The 18755-nt window shown below is 35.6% G+C and overlaps 1 protein-coding gene and 1 pseudogene across 2 annotated transcripts; both read left to right on the forward strand.

The window, feature by feature from the left end:
- Window positions 1–11037: 11037 nt before the first annotated feature.
- LOC125195241 (gibberellin 2-beta-dioxygenase 8-like) lies at window positions 11038–14063 on the forward strand. Of its 2 annotated transcripts, XM_089056160.1 has the most exons (5): window positions 11038–11145; window positions 11257–11319; window positions 12146–12582; window positions 13049–13370; window positions 13443–14063. In XM_089056160.1, the coding sequence occupies exons 2-5, from the start codon at window positions 11281–11283 to the stop codon at window positions 13680–13682; spliced, it is 1038 nt and encodes a 345-aa protein (XP_088912286.1). In that variant the 5' UTR covers window positions 11038–11145; window positions 11257–11280; the 3' UTR covers window positions 13683–14063. The 2 variants fall into 2 exon arrangements, with proteins under 2 accessions (XP_088912286.1, XP_088912285.1); XM_089056159.1 differs by having other exon boundaries at window positions 11038–11319.
- Window positions 14064–14139: 76 nt separating this feature from the next.
- Window positions 14140–14894, forward strand: LOC148929300 (uncharacterized; annotated as a pseudogene).
- Window positions 14895–18755: the final 3861 nt, after the last annotated feature.

Here is an 18755-nt window from a genome sequence, read left to right on the forward strand (position 1 = left end):
TTTTTACATGACTACTGATTTTATGTGCTGTTCGATGTGTGACTCCATCAAATGTTGCACTTGCTAATATGCATCTTTGTGTTAAATGATCTTAGAATAATATAGTACTTTTATTGCGAGAATTCGCTTCCTAATCCGCTCGTCAACAATATGAGACAAGCAAATACAAAAATGATAAATCCCTCTAAAAATCAATATTTGTGATTTAGACTTTGCATATTTTCATACGTCCCTAAAAAATATAAACTACTCCCTCCGTCCCACATAATTTTACACACTTTGACCCGACACGGGTTTTAAGAAATGTAATGGAAAGCGAGTTGAAATAGTTGGTGGGATGTTGGTCCTACTTTTAAAGTATTAGTTTTATAATAAAATGAGAGTAGGAATGAGTTAGTGGAATATGAGGTCCACTACCAAAAATGGTAAAAGTGAAATGGGTAAAATTATGTGGGACGACTCAAAATGGAATACTGGATAAAATTATATAGGACGGAGGGAGTATTTTTTTATTAGTTTGTATGTGAAAAATATGAACTTTCTAATTTTGGAATAGTTAAATAACACATTATTCTATTTATAACTTACTATATCATTTCGCCACACTACTAACGATATGGAGACTTTAGAGACGGAAGAAATACGAAGTAAATTCAAATATATGATAATGTAAATCTAATATTACGATGAAGTGTCTTCTCAAATTTTGTAATGCTGTAAAAATTAATGACAACCTCCCTTAATTCATGGGATTAATATACTTGTAGTATGATGAGGTCCATTTAATATTATGATAACGTTAATTGGATATTATTATGAAGTAACTTCCATATTATAAAGAAGTGTATTCTCGAATTTGCAAAATGATCCAGGCGATAAAAATGACTAGTTTTGGAAATTAATCAATTTACCTTTTCAATAACCTAAATATGATAATCTAACGACATTCATATATAGTCTAATCTTAAAATTCCATACTTCGATAATCATATGCATATAAAATTAGTTGCCTATTTTCAAACACCAATTTTATGAATTCAGATCATCTCAAGATACATCAGATTATTGTTTGAAGATGTACACCTGCGTTGTCATAGTGTAATCATCCACTAATAATAGTACTCTGTACTCCATTATGTAAGGGAGTTTGCGTGGAACCACGAATATGTTACTATAATTTATAAGCACGTCCAAGTTGAAGTGGCGCCTTGTCTTTTAGTAGTATGAGATTTTTGGAAATGGTAAACGATGCTTTTCACAAAGATAGCATCATATATTTCATAAATCTCTAAGTTTCATTGGAAAACATAATACCACCACCGGATATAGAAGTGTGGCTTTTAATGAACAAAATTATATACTTACAAGGATAAATTGGCGGCATCAATTTTGGATCAAAGGAGATCGAGTTAGACGTTTAAAATTCGAGTGAGAGCAATATAAGTCAAAAGGACTTACTCCATTAAACAACATTCATCTGATAGGTACTTACCTCTAACTTTTACTTCGTATTTACTCCATCCGCTCCATTAAAATAAGGACATTTTCTTTTTTCGTTTGTTCCATAAAAATATCTTATTTCCATTTATGGAAAGTTCTTCTAAACTCATTACCCATATACGGAATACATTATTTTATTTACGACATATACAACTAGGGCTCACTATTAAACACTAATAATAATGTGAGTCACACCATCCACCAACACTATTTTAACGTAACTAACCTTCTCCTATGCATTAATTCTTGTGCTATTCCAAATGTCTTTATTTTTTTGGGACGAATGAAGTATTATTTACGTACAGATAAGGATAGGATAATCATATTACAAGCCTACTTATTTTAGTGTCCCTACTTATAAATTGTAACTACAGTATGTAAGATAATCTTATAAGAAATTCTATAAAGAAATATCCCGTAAAAATAAATTACTATGAAATTAGTTATTTTATTGGTTTTCATAATTGTGTGATTTATCAAATTTATAAACGAAGAAAACCGTGGTAATTATGTCGGCCGATTACACTGCTGCATAGCCCATTATAACTAAAAGTGCTACCTATGTAGAAATACCTCACATGCTCTCGCATTATATATCTTCCATACATTATATTTGCTAAGTAATTTTCTTCAACCTTCCGAGAGCGACATAAGAGCAAAAAAGGTTTGGCCCCATAAAAATAATATGACCCCTATGATTTGATTTATTTAGGGTTCCAACCTACGATTTCAAAAATTATTTATTTTATTTCATATCATTGAGCTGCCCCACAACCCATGATTGGTTGATTACTCTTGTCCACAAATGTAACATGTTTTAACGCATATAACTCGACACACGACGTTTTACACAAGCACTAATTAGTATATATACTATCAATTAAATTTGTGTTTATCCCACTTTAATGTCAAAATGAAAATACTAGGGATTTATCATTTATGGTGTTTGGTGTTTTTAGAGGCTTGTCTTATTCATCTTTAATTTTTTTTTTGCATCAATTATTTCACCCAAATGATGTTATAAACACCATATGTATATGGAAAATATGATAATGAGTGGATCCTAATTGGAATGGTGAATTTTGCCAAAAATAGAGTGAATTGCCGACTAAATGTCCCCCAATCTAGTCATCAACCCATATCATTGAAAAACGAATATTATTACGAATTGATGGCAGGAATTATTATTGCTGGGAAAATATCGCGTGTGGGGTCATACCTAACATTGAGACTGCAGTGAATTATTAATTTCGACGAATTATTCTGTATAAAGTATAAACAATTAAAAAGTTAGGGAAGAATGTGGAAAATATATTGTGTTGGTATATAAACAGTTGGAATGGGAGTGTCGTTTTGGGTGTGGGCAATGCACATGGAGCCATCGTCTCAATCACGTGAGACTGAGTGGGAATATTAGGCAATAGGCATCCACGTAGACATGGACAAGATACCATTGCCGTTATTACAGTTGGATCTACTTGTAAATTTTTTATCATGTGTACTGTTTGTTTGCCCAGATAGATTAAAATTGGTTAAATATTTTGCTTTTATAATTTTTTTTAAAGATTTAGTAATATAATTTTAGAACAACTCAATCTCATAATTATTTTTAAGAGGATGTTTGGCTAATTAAGTTTATTATGAAGACTTTATTACTGTAACATCTTATAAAATACTAGTTTAATGGAGTAACTTTTTCATCACGTCATATGTGTCATATTTAATTTTGATATGTAAATTCAAAAAGTTGTGATTCGTGTGTAAAGTGGTAGGAGACAAATAAATTGATTAGATTTTTGTGTGAAAAGTTCCCTTTTATGAAACAACTTGGGACCGCATATTCAGTCTTTTTGTATGATGGAATTGTAACATATTTATGTAGAGAAAATGTGAGTTAGAAAAATAAAATTGAAGGAGATGAATTCATAATAGGGTTATTTGTATATTAAGTATGAAAAAATAAATTGAGATTCAGAACCTTTATTGGGAACTTGTACTTATTGAAGCTTCTCTTTACAATTTATATAGTATTATTCAAATGCATATTTTTTCAAACACATATAAAGAGCTTAAAAACAAGTATAGTTTCTCCATTTGGAACAAATGTATAACAATAAACTCCTACATGCATTGTTTCTTTGAACACAAAAAAAAAAGGATGAGAGAGAGAGAGGCCAAGACTTGGAAGAACGACAGCCAAATGAATATGGTAAGTGGAATTGATGTTGTGGTAGACATGGTGCAATCTGCACCTTATAACAATCTTTACCTTTTTTCTTGCCTTCTCTAATTAGTTATGACCAAATTATTTATGTACTAGGACTCTGTGACATGACCGAATATATTTCAAACTTTGCACTCCAATCATTGTCTACAATTTATTTACTTCTTAATTAGATTCGTTTTCAGCTTTTCAAAGTCGACCTATTCACTAACTTTATGAGTATTTTAGTTTAGGATTGAGTAAGATGAATGTCATGTTAAGATAACTTCAAATTAGATTTTTGAGAGGGGTTTGCATCTTTCAGATCTTTAAATTCAAAAGGACATTATCACATATCTCTAAAAATTATTAATCACATTTCATATTATTCTCAACTTTTCTTTATATTTTCCCCCTAAACTCCTTGAGTCTTGAAGGCATAATTAACATAAATATGTTAGTAATTCCAAATTCAAATATAACATTTAAAGTTTACTTATACTACTATTTTAAAAAAAATTAATTTATGTAAAAATATAATGTGCTTGTATAGGTCAAGATAATAAGTAAACCACACACCTTGCATTTTGAAAAATGATTACCGCATCCATTTATATATTTTTAGATCATATCATGTACATGGTTTTTATATACTAATAATTAAATTAACAGTGATTATTAGTATTATTTTTATTATTTTTAAATATAATTTATATACATCTAAAATTTATAAATATATGCAAGTAATAGTATTTTTTTAATAGTGCATGTAAACTTTAAATGATAAATTTGAATTCAAATACCAATGGATTTAGATCAATTATGACCTCAGTGATTAGAATTTTGAGCCATATGTGGTATAATCATTTGAAATGGGGGCCTAAAAATGCCAACTCCATTTTGTAAGAAACTTAGAGTTTCTTTTCCTTGTCACAATGCTAAACTTCATCATCCCTTATGGCTAACTATAATTATATATACTTAGAAGCGGAGTCTCATTATATACAAATCCGCTTCTTATCGTATAACTGTAAAACTAAAACTCAAATTAAGGTTTTTAGATCTAATTTTTCATGGATGAAATGCGCTGATGTATAGATTATTTTCGCATTCATCACAAGCTTACCTTACTTTAACCCAAGGCAAATAAGTCATAACATATTAGGAGCATTTTACTTCATTTCAGAATATATAACTTCATTCCAGTAAGTTTTTACTTTATTCCAGTATATAAACGATGTTTCGCGGACGGAGACGTTAAGCCCATCCCGTCGACGCTGTGACAGTCCTGAAGTTTCAGCTATATAACAAAATGACGTGATAGTCTAATTGAATGGTGTAGTAATAAGCACATGGAATGATGCAATAAACTTTTTGAATGAAGTATGTGTAGAAGCATTTGAAGTCCTACTAATGAAGAAAAACGTTGTCCAATGAAGTAATAACCTTTTTGAATGAAGTAATAAACCTACTAGAATGAATTGTATATTTAAAAGTGAATAAAATAAAATTCCAATTCTTAAATTGAATGAAGCATGTGTTTAATCATTTCAAAACCTATTGGAAGTAAGTAAAAACATAATGTAGTTTCAAGATATTACGTACCAAAATGAAGTAATAAACCTACTAAAATGAAGTAAAATTAGCTTCTAATGAAGACCAAAATAATTTACACATGAACGGATCTCATCAAAAAACTAGATCTAATGGCCCTAATTTGGTCTCTAGTTCGATCTTTAAAATTAGTTCAACATTTGTAACGCCCCACAACCCTAAATTTCGAACCATAAAATTTTTGCATTAAATGCTTTTAATGCCGTGAACTATGTGGATTAAATGATGAGTGAATTAATTGCATGATTCTTTGTGACCTAATTGCGATTTGGAGTTGAGATTTAGTTGAATAGTCAAACCTGTTGATTATATGACGTGGCTATTGAATAGTCTATATTGTCGAAAATGTGACGTGACCGTGGAATGGTCAATGTCGTTGAAAAAAAATGTGACGTGGAGGTGGAATAGTCAAAAGGACTCAAATTGTGATGTGATCGTGTGAATATTTGATGCGGGGTGAAATCATATTGGGGTGAATTATTCCCTAAGGGATGAGTGAGATTAAATAGGATCTTCATATATATCATATACATTTTATTTGGAATTTTCGACCACCATGCTTTATTGGAGAGGAATCCTATTTTTCTTGGATTTAATTAATTGCTTGGGATATTTATCCAAATTAAATCCAAAGTCCGATTATTTCTTATTTTCTCCATGAGAAAATCGACCCCTATGCTTATACATGGAGATTTTCGAAAATCTCCTATTTATGGGAGAATGAATTATTTTATTATATTATTTGATCCCCTTATTTATTCTCTTCCATGAATAAATATAAATATTCTAGCATATCTAACCATATCTAAAGAGATCTTGCCATATCCTATTTTAATTAGGAATTTAATTAAATTCCTTGTGAGAGGAGCTAAAAAAAATCGCCTATCCCATAGTTTATTTAGGAGAATTATTATTTTTATTCTGCTCCGTGATATTTTATTCTACACCGTAAAATACCAGATTAAATCATAGGCTAATTAAATAGCATAGATTTCGAAATTTCCTCCTTATTCCTCCCCAAAAATCACGCCAACTACACTCCTCCATATCTTCTCAAATATTTATTTTATTTAATTAAAGATATTATTTTTGCACTCTATAAATACATGAGAAAACCCTAACCCTAGACAACTACTACACGCCTCCTCCCTCTCTACTTCACGCCACTTTTCTCCCCCACTCTCTCTCAATTTTTCTTCTATTTTTTCTCCAAGAGTTATTAATCTTTTTGAGAAGAATTCAAGTTGAAGCCTCAAGAATTATTGAAGAATCAAGATTTTACTTTGTTTCTACCGATCGTTTTTATCAAGAAGAGGTATTTTGATCTATCTTTTCCCATCTAACAGATTAATCGGTGCTCTTGAACCTTCATGCACATAGATCGAGTGAAAAGGGGAAACAATTGATGAATGGGAAGTGATATGCATGTGTATGTGTGTGCATCGATGTGCGTGCATGTATGTTTGTGTGTGCGTGTGATGTGTGTTGAAGAACACTCATGCGTGACCATGATTTGATGATAGATCTGGAGTTGTAGTATGAATAAATTGATATGAAGAGCATGTCTTGATTGTGACTGTTAATATAAAACAAATCGATGGGAAAAGAGAAACGTTGGGAACATGCATGATTTCGAGTCATTGATTGAGACTGATTTGTGATACACGTTAATTTAAAGGTGATAACTCGCGCTCAAAGCTTGATAGCAAAGGGAAGAAAGTACTTGAGATCTAAGCAGTCGAGGTGGACTTTATTTACTAAACTCTTTTATTACCAAAATAATGATTATAGTGTTATAAGGGTGGCTTAAAAAGTTATGCCATGCTTGTGATTGTTTTGATGATGTTGTGTGCCTGATGCCTAGTTTGTGAGTTCGCTCCATTAGGCTACAAGGCTATATAAACGAATTTGGGTCTGAGTAGGGCCACAAACCCTATCAGTAGTAGGGGTGACAAATCGTGCGTGTCGGGTCGTTATCGTGTCGACACGATAACGACACGAACACGATAACAACAAACACGAACACGACACGTTAAGAAAACCTCAAACACGAACACGAACACGACCTGCTACCCTCAGACACGAACATGACACGAACACAACACGAACCCATTAACGATATGAACCGTTTCGGGTCAACATGACACGTATACGACACGAACCCATTAATGACACGAAAATAAGTATTCAAAAATGAAAATAATAAGAATAATAATATTAAAATATTATGTGTTAATAAGAATAATAATATTAAAATATTATGTGTTAACGGATAACACAAACACGATACGAACACGCATTGTTAATGGATAACACGAACCCGACACGAACACGACACGAAATTTTCGTGTCCTTAATGGGTCGACCCGATAAGGACACGAACACGATAAGGTCTAACCCAAACCCATTAATTTCGTGCCGGTTCGTGTCGTGTTATCGTGTCGTGTCAAAAATTGTCAGCCCTACCTATCAGACTAGTGTACACAGTTGGGATCGGGAGCCGTCCTTGCTAGTCGGCCGGTTTCGTGGGCGAATAGTGTGGCCACACTTTCGTCGCACTATGAAATTGCTGTGATTTGTGGATTGTTGAGAAAATGGGGGAGATTGTTTGACTGGCCAGTCTATGAAATTATTTTGTGATACTCGACGATATTCTTTACTAAATGCAAAAACTCGAGTTCACTATGGTATGGATGACATATCTATTAAAAATGTTTTGACACGAGTCCACTGGGTATTTCAAAATACTCAGTCCTGCATGTGTTTTCCCTATGTGCAGGTTGAGCTGGCGACGAGCGGTTGGTGGTGTTGAGCAATTTAATAAAAATACTATGGTTGTCTTGAAACTCCGGGTGTCGTTGTGTCTTCATACATGAGTTCACTCTTCTCTTGGATGCTTCCGCTGAAACATGTTTTACTTATCGTTGGTTGATCTTGAAACTATAAATTCCCATTTGGAACCTAAAGGCATGATATGTTTTTGAGTACTCTGAACCCTTGTCGTTTTGATTATTTTAATGATAGCTGTTATCCTTGATTTAATTGCCAAAGAGTTGCTATGATTTATCTTGATGTTAACTGTTCATTAAATGTTGGTCAAACTCTTTTATGGAACCCTAGATCTTGTCTTTGTTTGCAATTTAAGCCCTTTTAGGTCGCGATCGCCCGCATTTAATTAACCCTAGAAGGGCGATCGTGACAACATTGATCACAACTCCTTATAAGTGACATGCTTTAAATATTTATATTTATTATAACATTTTTAAATATTATTGGGATCCATAATTTTATAATTTACATAATGTATAAAATTTATCTAATTTAATTCATTTATTTAAAAGTAGATAGAATAGATTAAATATAGCTTTAATTTTTATTTAATTTCTAAAATAATAATATGTACTATATTTTAGTATGTAATGTTGCGTAATTGAAGATTGCCACTATAGATCAATATGTTGTCTAATTCTCAAGTTTATTTTAATATTCATATTTAGTATGCAATTAATTAGTATATATTAGTGATCAATTGCTAACTCATCATTTAATTGTTAACTACAATTAATTTAAGGTCATAGGATTTTAGAAAACGTGTGGTCTACAATTTGCCACGTGTAATTTTCGTTTTTATTAATAAAATAAAAAAAAGATTTAAAAAAAACGTCAAATTGGGGTTCTAGATGAAAATGTCAATATAGTGTTTTGAAAATATCAACACAATACTTTGAGAATGTCAACACGATGCTTTAAGAATGTTAACCCATTGCTTATATTGACATTCTACATGTATTATATTGACATATTTTATATAGTATGTTGACATTTCTGCTTTACGAAAAAATTGAAAAATTTTTGAATTTTTTTTCAAATTTTGACGTCGGAACATATGCATATATGATATCGTTGGAATCCTTATGAAATTATCTTTAATTTGATATATGTTATATGAATTTAAAGTTTTGAGATTTCTTTTAAAAGTTAGTTATAACTAAACATGTAGTTAATTGACATTAATATCCCTATTGATATTTAATGGAATTAATGATATGACTTTATTGACGTTTTTTGTTGATCGTATTGATATTTCTTGGTTGATGATCTAGGCCCCTAATTTGAATATCTAATGACTATTATTTAGTTGTAATTAGCAATTAAGTATTGAGTTAGCAATATAACACTCCCATCAGTGACAGTATAACAATTTGAGCAATTGTAAAATTCAGGAAACGTTTTTCTATTGCAAAAACGTACTATTATATACTACTACTCCATGTTCTCGATCGTTTCCAAAATGCATGCATCTATCACATCATTTTCCATTCGATTATTTGGCATGTAATAATAATATCATGACGAAATGCTAATCTAATTAGATTCAAGTAGGATATAATTAAGATTACACAGTAAGATTCTCACGTCACACTTAATAAACTCAAGTCACACTTAGGGTCTTAATGTTAATGAATAACTATCATCATGAACCCCACAAAATTTGATCGCGCATGTGAACTAAATAGGAATTAACAATTAAGCTTTTCATTTCCTATTGGAGCCACGATAGTGCTTTGCAATGAGGTTTTACTGTTTTTAATTATTTAATTTACTACTATTTTTTTTAATACTCTTTCCGTCCCAATTCAAGTGATTGATTTCTCTTTTTATCGTTATTTATAAAAATGATAATAAATAGTTAAAATGGAAAGAAAGTAAAGTAAGAGATACAATAATATAGAGAGTTGTATATTTATTATTTTATTAATTATTTTGTTTTCTCTCCATTTTAACTATTTATTACTATCATTTTCCTCAAACATGCACTTGCCGAAAAGCATTCAATTATTTGAGATGAGATACAAGTGAGTACTGTTTTTATACAATTAGAGGGAGTACGTATATATCAACTGATCATTCGCCGCAAAAAAATGATCATACGTTTTTTTTTCTCATTCCATCAACCGCTAGAATGGTTAAAAACATTGAACCGATTAACCAGTATCCAAGGATTAATTATAATTATGACAAAAATTAAAAATTTGTTTATTCCATTACGTGGAAAAGTCATCTATATAGTAGACAAATACAAATCGTAGAATCACCTCCATAATTATATCCTTTAAGCCAAAGTGATAATATTTAAACTAGTGATTATTCCAATTGAATATATACTTTTGATAGGCACTCCATATTGTGTGGCTTCGTTTGTTAGTATTTGTTATCCGCCGATTTTTATACGTTAAAATACTAAAATCTAATCGATACCCTGAAAGGTGATAATTCCAGAAACTATTTCGTCATAATCATTCATTCATATTTTCACTTGAATTCTTGATAATATCATCACATGATGAAATAGAATGGATATGTATTTCCAAATGAAGAAAAAACGAGATAAAAACTGGGAAGCACTAATATGGTAAAAAGATCCCTTATTATTTTTATTAATTTGCAACCCTAAAACTAAAACTTAAAGTCAATGTTTATTATCCAATTGCAATAGAGAATCCAATCTAGATATTGAAGATTAGTGATAGCAGTATGAGCCGCGTGTTCATCTCTTGAAACATAGACTCCCATTTCTCTATTCCACCACCTCTCTCAAATTGATACTCCTATACATTAGTAAATTTGAACACTTGTTATAATTATTAAAGAACCCCCATTTCCCTTCTATAAATATATATCTACTCCAACCATCCTGGACACCACGCATTTTCCTTTTCCACAACTCTAAACCCCTCTCTTCTTCATCTCTTCACAATATTATCTCAGTATTTTCTCAATTTTTCTCTAATTCAACATCCATATTTCTTCCTTCTAAATCAATAAAAGTAAGTTCCTCAGTTTTTTACTCTTCTATTCAACACTATAATATGTGAAATATCTCATGTAAAAAATGTGTTATTGACATGCAACAAAATGAACCGATGCTTTGGGATTAGAGCCAAGTTGAAGACTTATTAACAATGGTGGCCTCTGAGAATGACTCGAAGCATACAAACCAAGTAAGCAAAACTATTTTCTAAATGCATAATAGGAGTATAATAATGTGTTAGTTTATTTAAATCACGAGCATAAACGTGGTGCCTATGAGCAAAACATACCACTAAACATTGTTTTTTTCGCCCCTTTTTCTTTTTTAGTGCAGTAGACATTTTACATGTGCACTCTGTATTTTTGTTCATTCTCTTTATCTATTTCGAGTACATTTTACACCCAAATTAATTAGGCTTAATTTGGGGGGGGGGGGGGGGGGGGGACAAGAACATAAGATGGTCAAACTTTGTCTTATAATCATATACTTTATTAATTGTCAATGTCCGAATATAAAATAATATTCTCGATGGAGCCCATGATCCATATTCAAATAAATCGAGATTATTAGACACATCAAAATATGCGCATTTTATTATACGTAGGAGTATTTATTTCTAATTCTCCAAATACTAATGTCTACCAGTCGAAGTTTGTTCATTTATAATTTATTCTATTTTAGATTGATATGTTGTGAAACTAAGTTGCATAGAGTGATGGGGTCCTTATGAATTATCTAATGGAAGCTTCGAGTTTTACAGCACAAATATTATTCAAAACATGACACCTACTATACCCCATCACCCCACACACACATAGTAATGAACTTGTCTTCAAACTCATCAATGGAGATACCTCATACAACGTTTTCATAAATGACAAAACAAGAAAGTTTAGTACAAAAACATAGTTCCTTTTTAAAGAAAAATCTAGTGCTTCTATCACCTTCTCTCTTCTTGTCATTTTCGTCAACTATATCTATCACCTCTATTTTTTTTAATAATAATTTGGTTTAAGGCGATGAGAATGCACGAGTCGGCTGATCCACCATTTGAGACAACATACAAGAGGCTGTTGGAGAAGGTGATGGAGGCGCCGAAAGTGTCGGGCGTGGTGGAATGCGAGCTTCCAATGATCGATCTAAACGAACTAAAGATGGGCGAGTTGTCAAAGAGAGCATGCAAGAAGAAGATGGCCCGAGCTTCGCAGGAATGGGGTTTTTTCCAAGTGATAAATCATGGGATTTGTAAAGATGTTTTGGAGAAGATGAGGGAGGAGCAAGTGAAGCTCTTCGCCAAGCCCTTCTCCGACAAGGCAGCATACAACTTCTCCGCGGGTAGCTACAGGTGGGGCACGCCCTCCGCCACCTGCCTCGCCCAGCTCTCCTGGTCGGAGGCTTTTCATGTCTCCGTCAGCGACATACTCTCCTCACCCAACTTCCACACTAATCTCAGGCAACTTTTATTCTCTCATTACTTATCTACTTTATTCTTTTCTATTTTATTTTCATTTTTTTTTTGTTTTAATTTTCATGATTCTATTGAGACAGAGTGAGAAAGCCAAGGGCTTGGATCCCCTGCTGTGGAGGAATCACAGCAGGAATGCTTCTCCCCACAACATCATTTTTTAAACTTAAAATATAGGAGTAACACTTAATAAAAAAAAATTAAAAATTGAAATGTGAGGAACAAGATTCTTCCACAGCAGGGGATCCAAGCCCGAAAGCCAACTCAAGTCCTAACTTAGTTGTCTAGTTAATTACTACTACTAGTATTATTGAAAAGAATAGTGAAGGATCGTGTTGTTATATGAAATGAGTGCCGCACACGTGTCATCTCTTGCATGCATGCTATGGATGCCCCGTTTACAATTGAGTTAATAATCATTCACTAATGATTTTTTTTTTGGTTGAAATTTCAGCTCAATAATGGGGCAGTATGCGAGGATGGTGTCTGAATTGTCACAGAAATTGGTGGAGATATTGGCATCAGAATTGGGGGAGAAATCAGATTTTTTCGAAGAGAAATGTGTGGAGAGCACATGTTACCTAAGATTAAACAGATACCCAGCGTGCCCAATTTCCCCAGAAATGTATGGAATAATGCCACACACTGATAGTGACTTCATCACAGTGTTGCAGCAAGACCAAATCGGTGGACTCCAGCTTGTCAAAGATGGCCGCTGGTTTGCCGTTAAACCTAATCCCCAAGCCCTTGTTATCAACATTGGTGATTTGTTTCAGGTAATTAAAAATCCACAATTAGAAAACAAATAAAAAGAATATGCAATAAATAAAAATTGCGATGGAATGCAGGCGTGGAGTAATAATGTGTATAAAAGCGTGGAGCATAGGGTAGTGGCGAACCCTGTATATCAAAGGTTCTCAACGGCATACTTCTTCTGCCCATCATACGACACCGTAATAGCAAGTGGCGTTGAGCCTTGTGTTTATAGAAGCTTTACCTTTGGAGAATACAGAAAACAAGTCCAGCAAGATGTCAAGTTTCTTGGCCACAAAATTGGTCTCCCCAGATTTCTTCTACAAACTCACTAGACTCGTAATTTATAAGATGAGAGACCAATGGCAAGTGGCCAGAACTTAATTATGGAGGCCTCGGAATTAAGTTAAATGCAAGCACCTCGAGCACTTGTACGTACGACACGCTTAAGCACAAGCACGATGCTGTTTTTAGTGATAAACACAAGTTTCAACGGTACAATTATATTTGTTGTTAGTCTTGAAGATGGTTATCGAGAGAGGCCAGGATTAGATGGCTAAACATATTGAAGCTAAAGGAATAGACAAGAGTGTTGTATTATTTTCGGATGATTAGAATGATTTACAGCTCCTCTTTATATAGGGAGAGATAGTATGTACATATGGAAACAAGATAATTCTAATTCTAAGAAATATCAATTAAATCAATTACGGCTCCTCTGATTTGGGTGATTTATTTGTTTCCTTATGCATATTTTGACACTCCCCCTCAAGTTGAGCAACGGTATCTCCGATGTTTAACTTGCTCAGAACCTCCTTAAAGCTTCTTGGATTCACAGCCTTGGTCAAAATGTCGGCCCACTGTTCCTCTAATCGAACAAACGGGAATTCTATGATCCCTGCCTTAAGATTCTCTTTGATGAAGTGACGATCAACTTCCACATGCTTTGTTCTATCATGTTGAACGGGATTCTCTGAGATGCTGATTGCTGCCTTATTATCACAAAATAGTCGGCTTTTTTGTGTAGGTGGAAAGCCAATCTCTGTTAGAAGCCTTCGTAACCATAAGATCTCTGTTAGGCCACTTCTGATTCCACGGAACTCAGCTTCTGCACTTGACAATGCTACTACTTTCTGCTTTTTACTTCTCCATGTGACTAAGTTTCCTCCCACAAAAGTGAAGTATCCGGCCGTTGATTTTCTGTCAACTGGATTACTCGCCCAATCAGCATCAGTGTATCCCTCGACTTCCAGGTCTTCATTTTTTTCTAGAAAAACTCCATATCCTACAGTTCCCTTCAAATATCTCACAATCCTCAACGCCGCATCCATGTGATCCTCTTGAGGTCGATGCATGAATTGACTCACAATGCCCACTGCGTATGTGATATCGGGTCTAGTATGTGAGAGATAGATCAACTTCCCAACCAGCCGTTGATATTGTTCTCGATTTGCCAATTTTTCTCCTTCCACGATTTTAAGTCCGTGATTCGGGACCATAGGAGTTTCTGCGGGCTTACAGTCCAACAATCCCATTTCAGCCAATAAGTCTAGAACGTATTTCCTTTGCCTTAGGAAAATTCCGTGTCTGGATCTCAGTACCTCAATTCCCAAGAAGTATTTTAGTGATCCAAGGTCCTTCATCTCGAACTCTTTGAACAAGTTTATCTTCAATTTCTCAATCTCCTCAGTATCATCTCCTGTAATGATCATGTCATCCACATATATAATCAGACACGTTACCTTGTCACCTCTTCTCTTCAAGAACAACGTATGGTCAGAGTGACTCTGCTTGAAGCCATGCTTAATCATTGCTTGACAGAACCTCCCGAACCAGATTCTTGGGGACTGCTTCAATCCATATAGAGTCTTTCTTAGTCTGCAAACTTGTCCTTCACCGAATTCTTCCAAGCACCCAGGAGGAATCTCCATATACACCTCTTTGTCTTTCTCTAGTTCTCCATGTAAGAAGGCGTTAGTAACATCAAACTGATGTAGAGGCCATTCTTTACAAGCAGCTATTCTTACAGTGTTCAACTTGGCAACTGGGGAGAAGGTTTCCGCGTAGTCTACTCCGTATACCTGAGTATAACCTTTAGCCACTAATCTTGCCTTATATCTCTCGATCGAACCATCGGCTCTCCTTTTAATGGTGAAGACCCATCGGCACCCAACTGGTTTCTTTCCTTTGGGCAAGGTACACTTCTCCCACGTTCCATTTTTTATCAAGGCATCTATCTCCTTTTTCATAGCTTCCCTCCAGTGCTTGTGTTTCATTGCTTCCTCAAATGACCAAGGAATTTCCTCTTCTTCATATAGGGCAGCCTCAAAGGCACGCGCCATTTCTGTGAGCTGCCCTTGAGCCATATTCGCCACGGAGTACTTGGATTTTCGCCCTTTCCACTCAGGAGAATATCTCTTTGGTGGAATGCCTCTGGTGCTTCTTTGTGGCATTTCATATTGTCCTGTGTCTTCATCCACTTTAACTCCTTCTTCTCTGTTATTGTTAGTATCATCAAAAATAGACTCATTTACCTGAGGATTTGAAGACGAGGCAGATGGTGAGGCCATGTCACTTAACTCCACATTCTGTATATTGGAATCGGTTGACTGCCCGGCGGTGCCGCTAACCTCCTCTGATGGACCAACTTCCAAAACACGATCTGATTTGGCATGATCGAGATCGGGTGGTGTAGGTGGAGCAGGTGGAATAGATGATGTGGGTGGAATGGGTGGTGCAGGTGTGATAGGTGGAGTAGGAGTGGTGGTCCAGTCTAGTAAGTCACTTTTTGGTGTATTTGGTTGATTCTCCCCCTGACTACTAGGCTGGCTATAGTAGAATTCTCCCTCAACAAAATCACAGTTCATAGTGGTGTACATTTGGTGTGTTTTGGGGTTGTAGCACCGATATCCCTTTTGAGTTTTACCGTATCCCAAGAAGACACATTTGACTGCACAAGGGGAAAATTTTGTTCTTTCGTGTTTAGGGATGTGGACAAAGACAGAGCATCCAAACACCTTAGGGTCGAGGCTTAGTGAGGAAGGTACTTGGCAATGGGTGGAAAAGATGTCTAAAGGTGTTTTAAAGTTTAGAATATTTGTAGGAAGTCGGTTTATAAGATAGGCTGAAGTAGCTATGGCTTCTGGCCAGAAGGATTTCGGAACTTGTGACTCGATGAGTAGTGCTCTAGTTATCTCTAGGAGATACCTATTCTTCCTTTCGGCTACCCCGTTTTGTTCTGGTGTATAAGCACAAGTTGTTTGGTGGACGAGACCTTTATCAGTAAAGAATTTTTGCATTTTCGAGTTGACATATTCACCCCCATTATCAGATCTAAGAATTTTGATGGTTTGATTAAATTGGATTTTCACATGGGTGTAAAACTGGGTAAAAGTTTCAAAAACCTCAGATTTTGATTTCAGAAAGTACACCCAAGTCATTCGAGAATAGTCATCAACAAAAAGCAAGAAATAACGAAGACCTTGACCACCAGTAACAGGAGCAGGACCCCAGATATCAGAGTGAATTAAAGCAAAAGGAGTTTTCATTCTAGTATTGTTCAATTGAAACGAATGTCTGTGGCTTTTGGCCAAAAAACAAGTATCACACTGCATAGAAAAAGAAGTAGCTATCTCGGGAAAAAGTAAACGCATATATCCCAAGGATGGATGCCCTAACCGACGATGCCAAAGCCAGATCTGCCTTTCTGTCAGTCCGTGAGTAAGCAACACGGCACTCTGTTGGGCTGTCTCGTCCAAATAATACAGTCCATGTCGTTCAGTGCCACGCCCAACTATCGTTCCCGTCTTCGAATCCTGCAACATGCAAAAATCAGGCTGTATTAGTAACTTGCAATGGAGCTCTTTAGTCGCATGACTAACAGATAAGAGTTTGTGAGACAATGATGGGGCAAATAGACAATTGGAAAGTCGTAAAGTAGGTGAGATAATAATAGTGCCCGCCCCTTGGACTGGTGCTAAATCCCCACTGGCTGTTTGGACATAGGATTTTTTTGACTGGGTAATGGCTAAAAAATCAGAGGAGTCAAAGGACATGGTATCGGTTGCCCCACAATCAAAAATCCAGTGACTATCTTTCTTTCCTACAATGGAGGTCGAGGAATTGGCTAGAGCTTCAAAAGAGTTTTTACACTCAGTTGTGGGTTTGTCGGCTAGATTTTTGCATTTTGGGTCAATAGGAATGGGATTATCTGATTTTGAGGGACCAAAATAGACATTGGTCATTTGTGAGGGGCTTGTTTGGTATATATAGTGAGATGGAGGGTCAAGTTGGGTATTTGAGCTATATATGGGGTCTATTTTGAAAATAGGACAAGATGGAGGGTAAGTTTTAGAGTCTGGAGAATGGGTGGGGTATTCTATGTTATTTGGGGAATTCTTGGGGCCAATTTGAGATTTCCTAAAAACTGGGGTATTTAAGGTAATCCCCCCCAAAATCTCCGCTGCTCTTCCTCCCCAAATTCTAGCACTCTCCGCCGCATCCCCTTCGGTGCACATCACCGCCGACTCTCCTACCGTCGGCTTACCATCATTCCACACTCGTGCCACCGAGACTGAGGCCACAGCTCTCTCCTCCTCACCATGACTTCCGGCCTGGGCGTTGCTGGAGATGCCGCTGCCCGTCGATTTTTCGCCGAAGGCGGCGCGGTCACCCACCGCTGCGGCCGCCGCTACTCTTCCCCCACCGCCACGATTCCGGTTTTGTCTTCCTTTCTTCATTTCTTCCCACCAATCGGGATACCCGTGGATGTGAAAACACGTCTCCTTGGTGTGTTTCTTGCCTCCACAGTGAGTGCAGGAGAGGCGACTTTTATCTTCCTCCACTCTCCGTTCGGCGGTCGTGTTTCTGAATGGGATGTGCGGTCTAGGATTATTTCGGTTGACGGCAGCGAGCCCAGTCCCGATGCCAGGGGTTGTTGGTTCTGCCGTCGCTGGGTTAAGAACTCGGTTGTTCGCCGCTGCCCGTCTTACCATCCCGTATGCAGTACGGGCATCTGGTATGGGCTCTCTGTTCAGGATCTCCTTCTTTACGGCATCATGTTTTTCATCTAGGGCATAGAGAAACTGATATGTTCTGTGTCTCTGGGTTCTCTTGTTGGTCTTCACGATCGATTCTGGATCTGTTATATCGCTCGGATCTCTGGAGTCTATGGAAATCCATAGATCTTGAAACTTCTGCCAGAGTGCTTCGAGTGTCATGCTCCCTTGCTTCATTCTGTCAGCTTGTCGATGTAGATCGAACACTTGTAGCGGGTCTCCTCCACTGCCGTATGTGATTGCTAGGCCTTCCCACAGATCCTTGGCTGTCTCGTATTGTGAGACTTCATTCACAAGTTCTATCTCGATGTTATTGATTATCCAATTGAAACAACAATGATCTCGTTGTTG

This window comes from Salvia hispanica, chromosome 4 (assembly GCF_029641045.1).
Source record: "Salvia hispanica isolate PSC_SH4W2 chromosome 4, Shi_PSC_v1, whole genome shotgun sequence".
NCBI classification, from domain to species: domain Eukaryota; kingdom Viridiplantae; phylum Streptophyta; class Magnoliopsida; order Lamiales; family Lamiaceae; genus Salvia; species Salvia hispanica.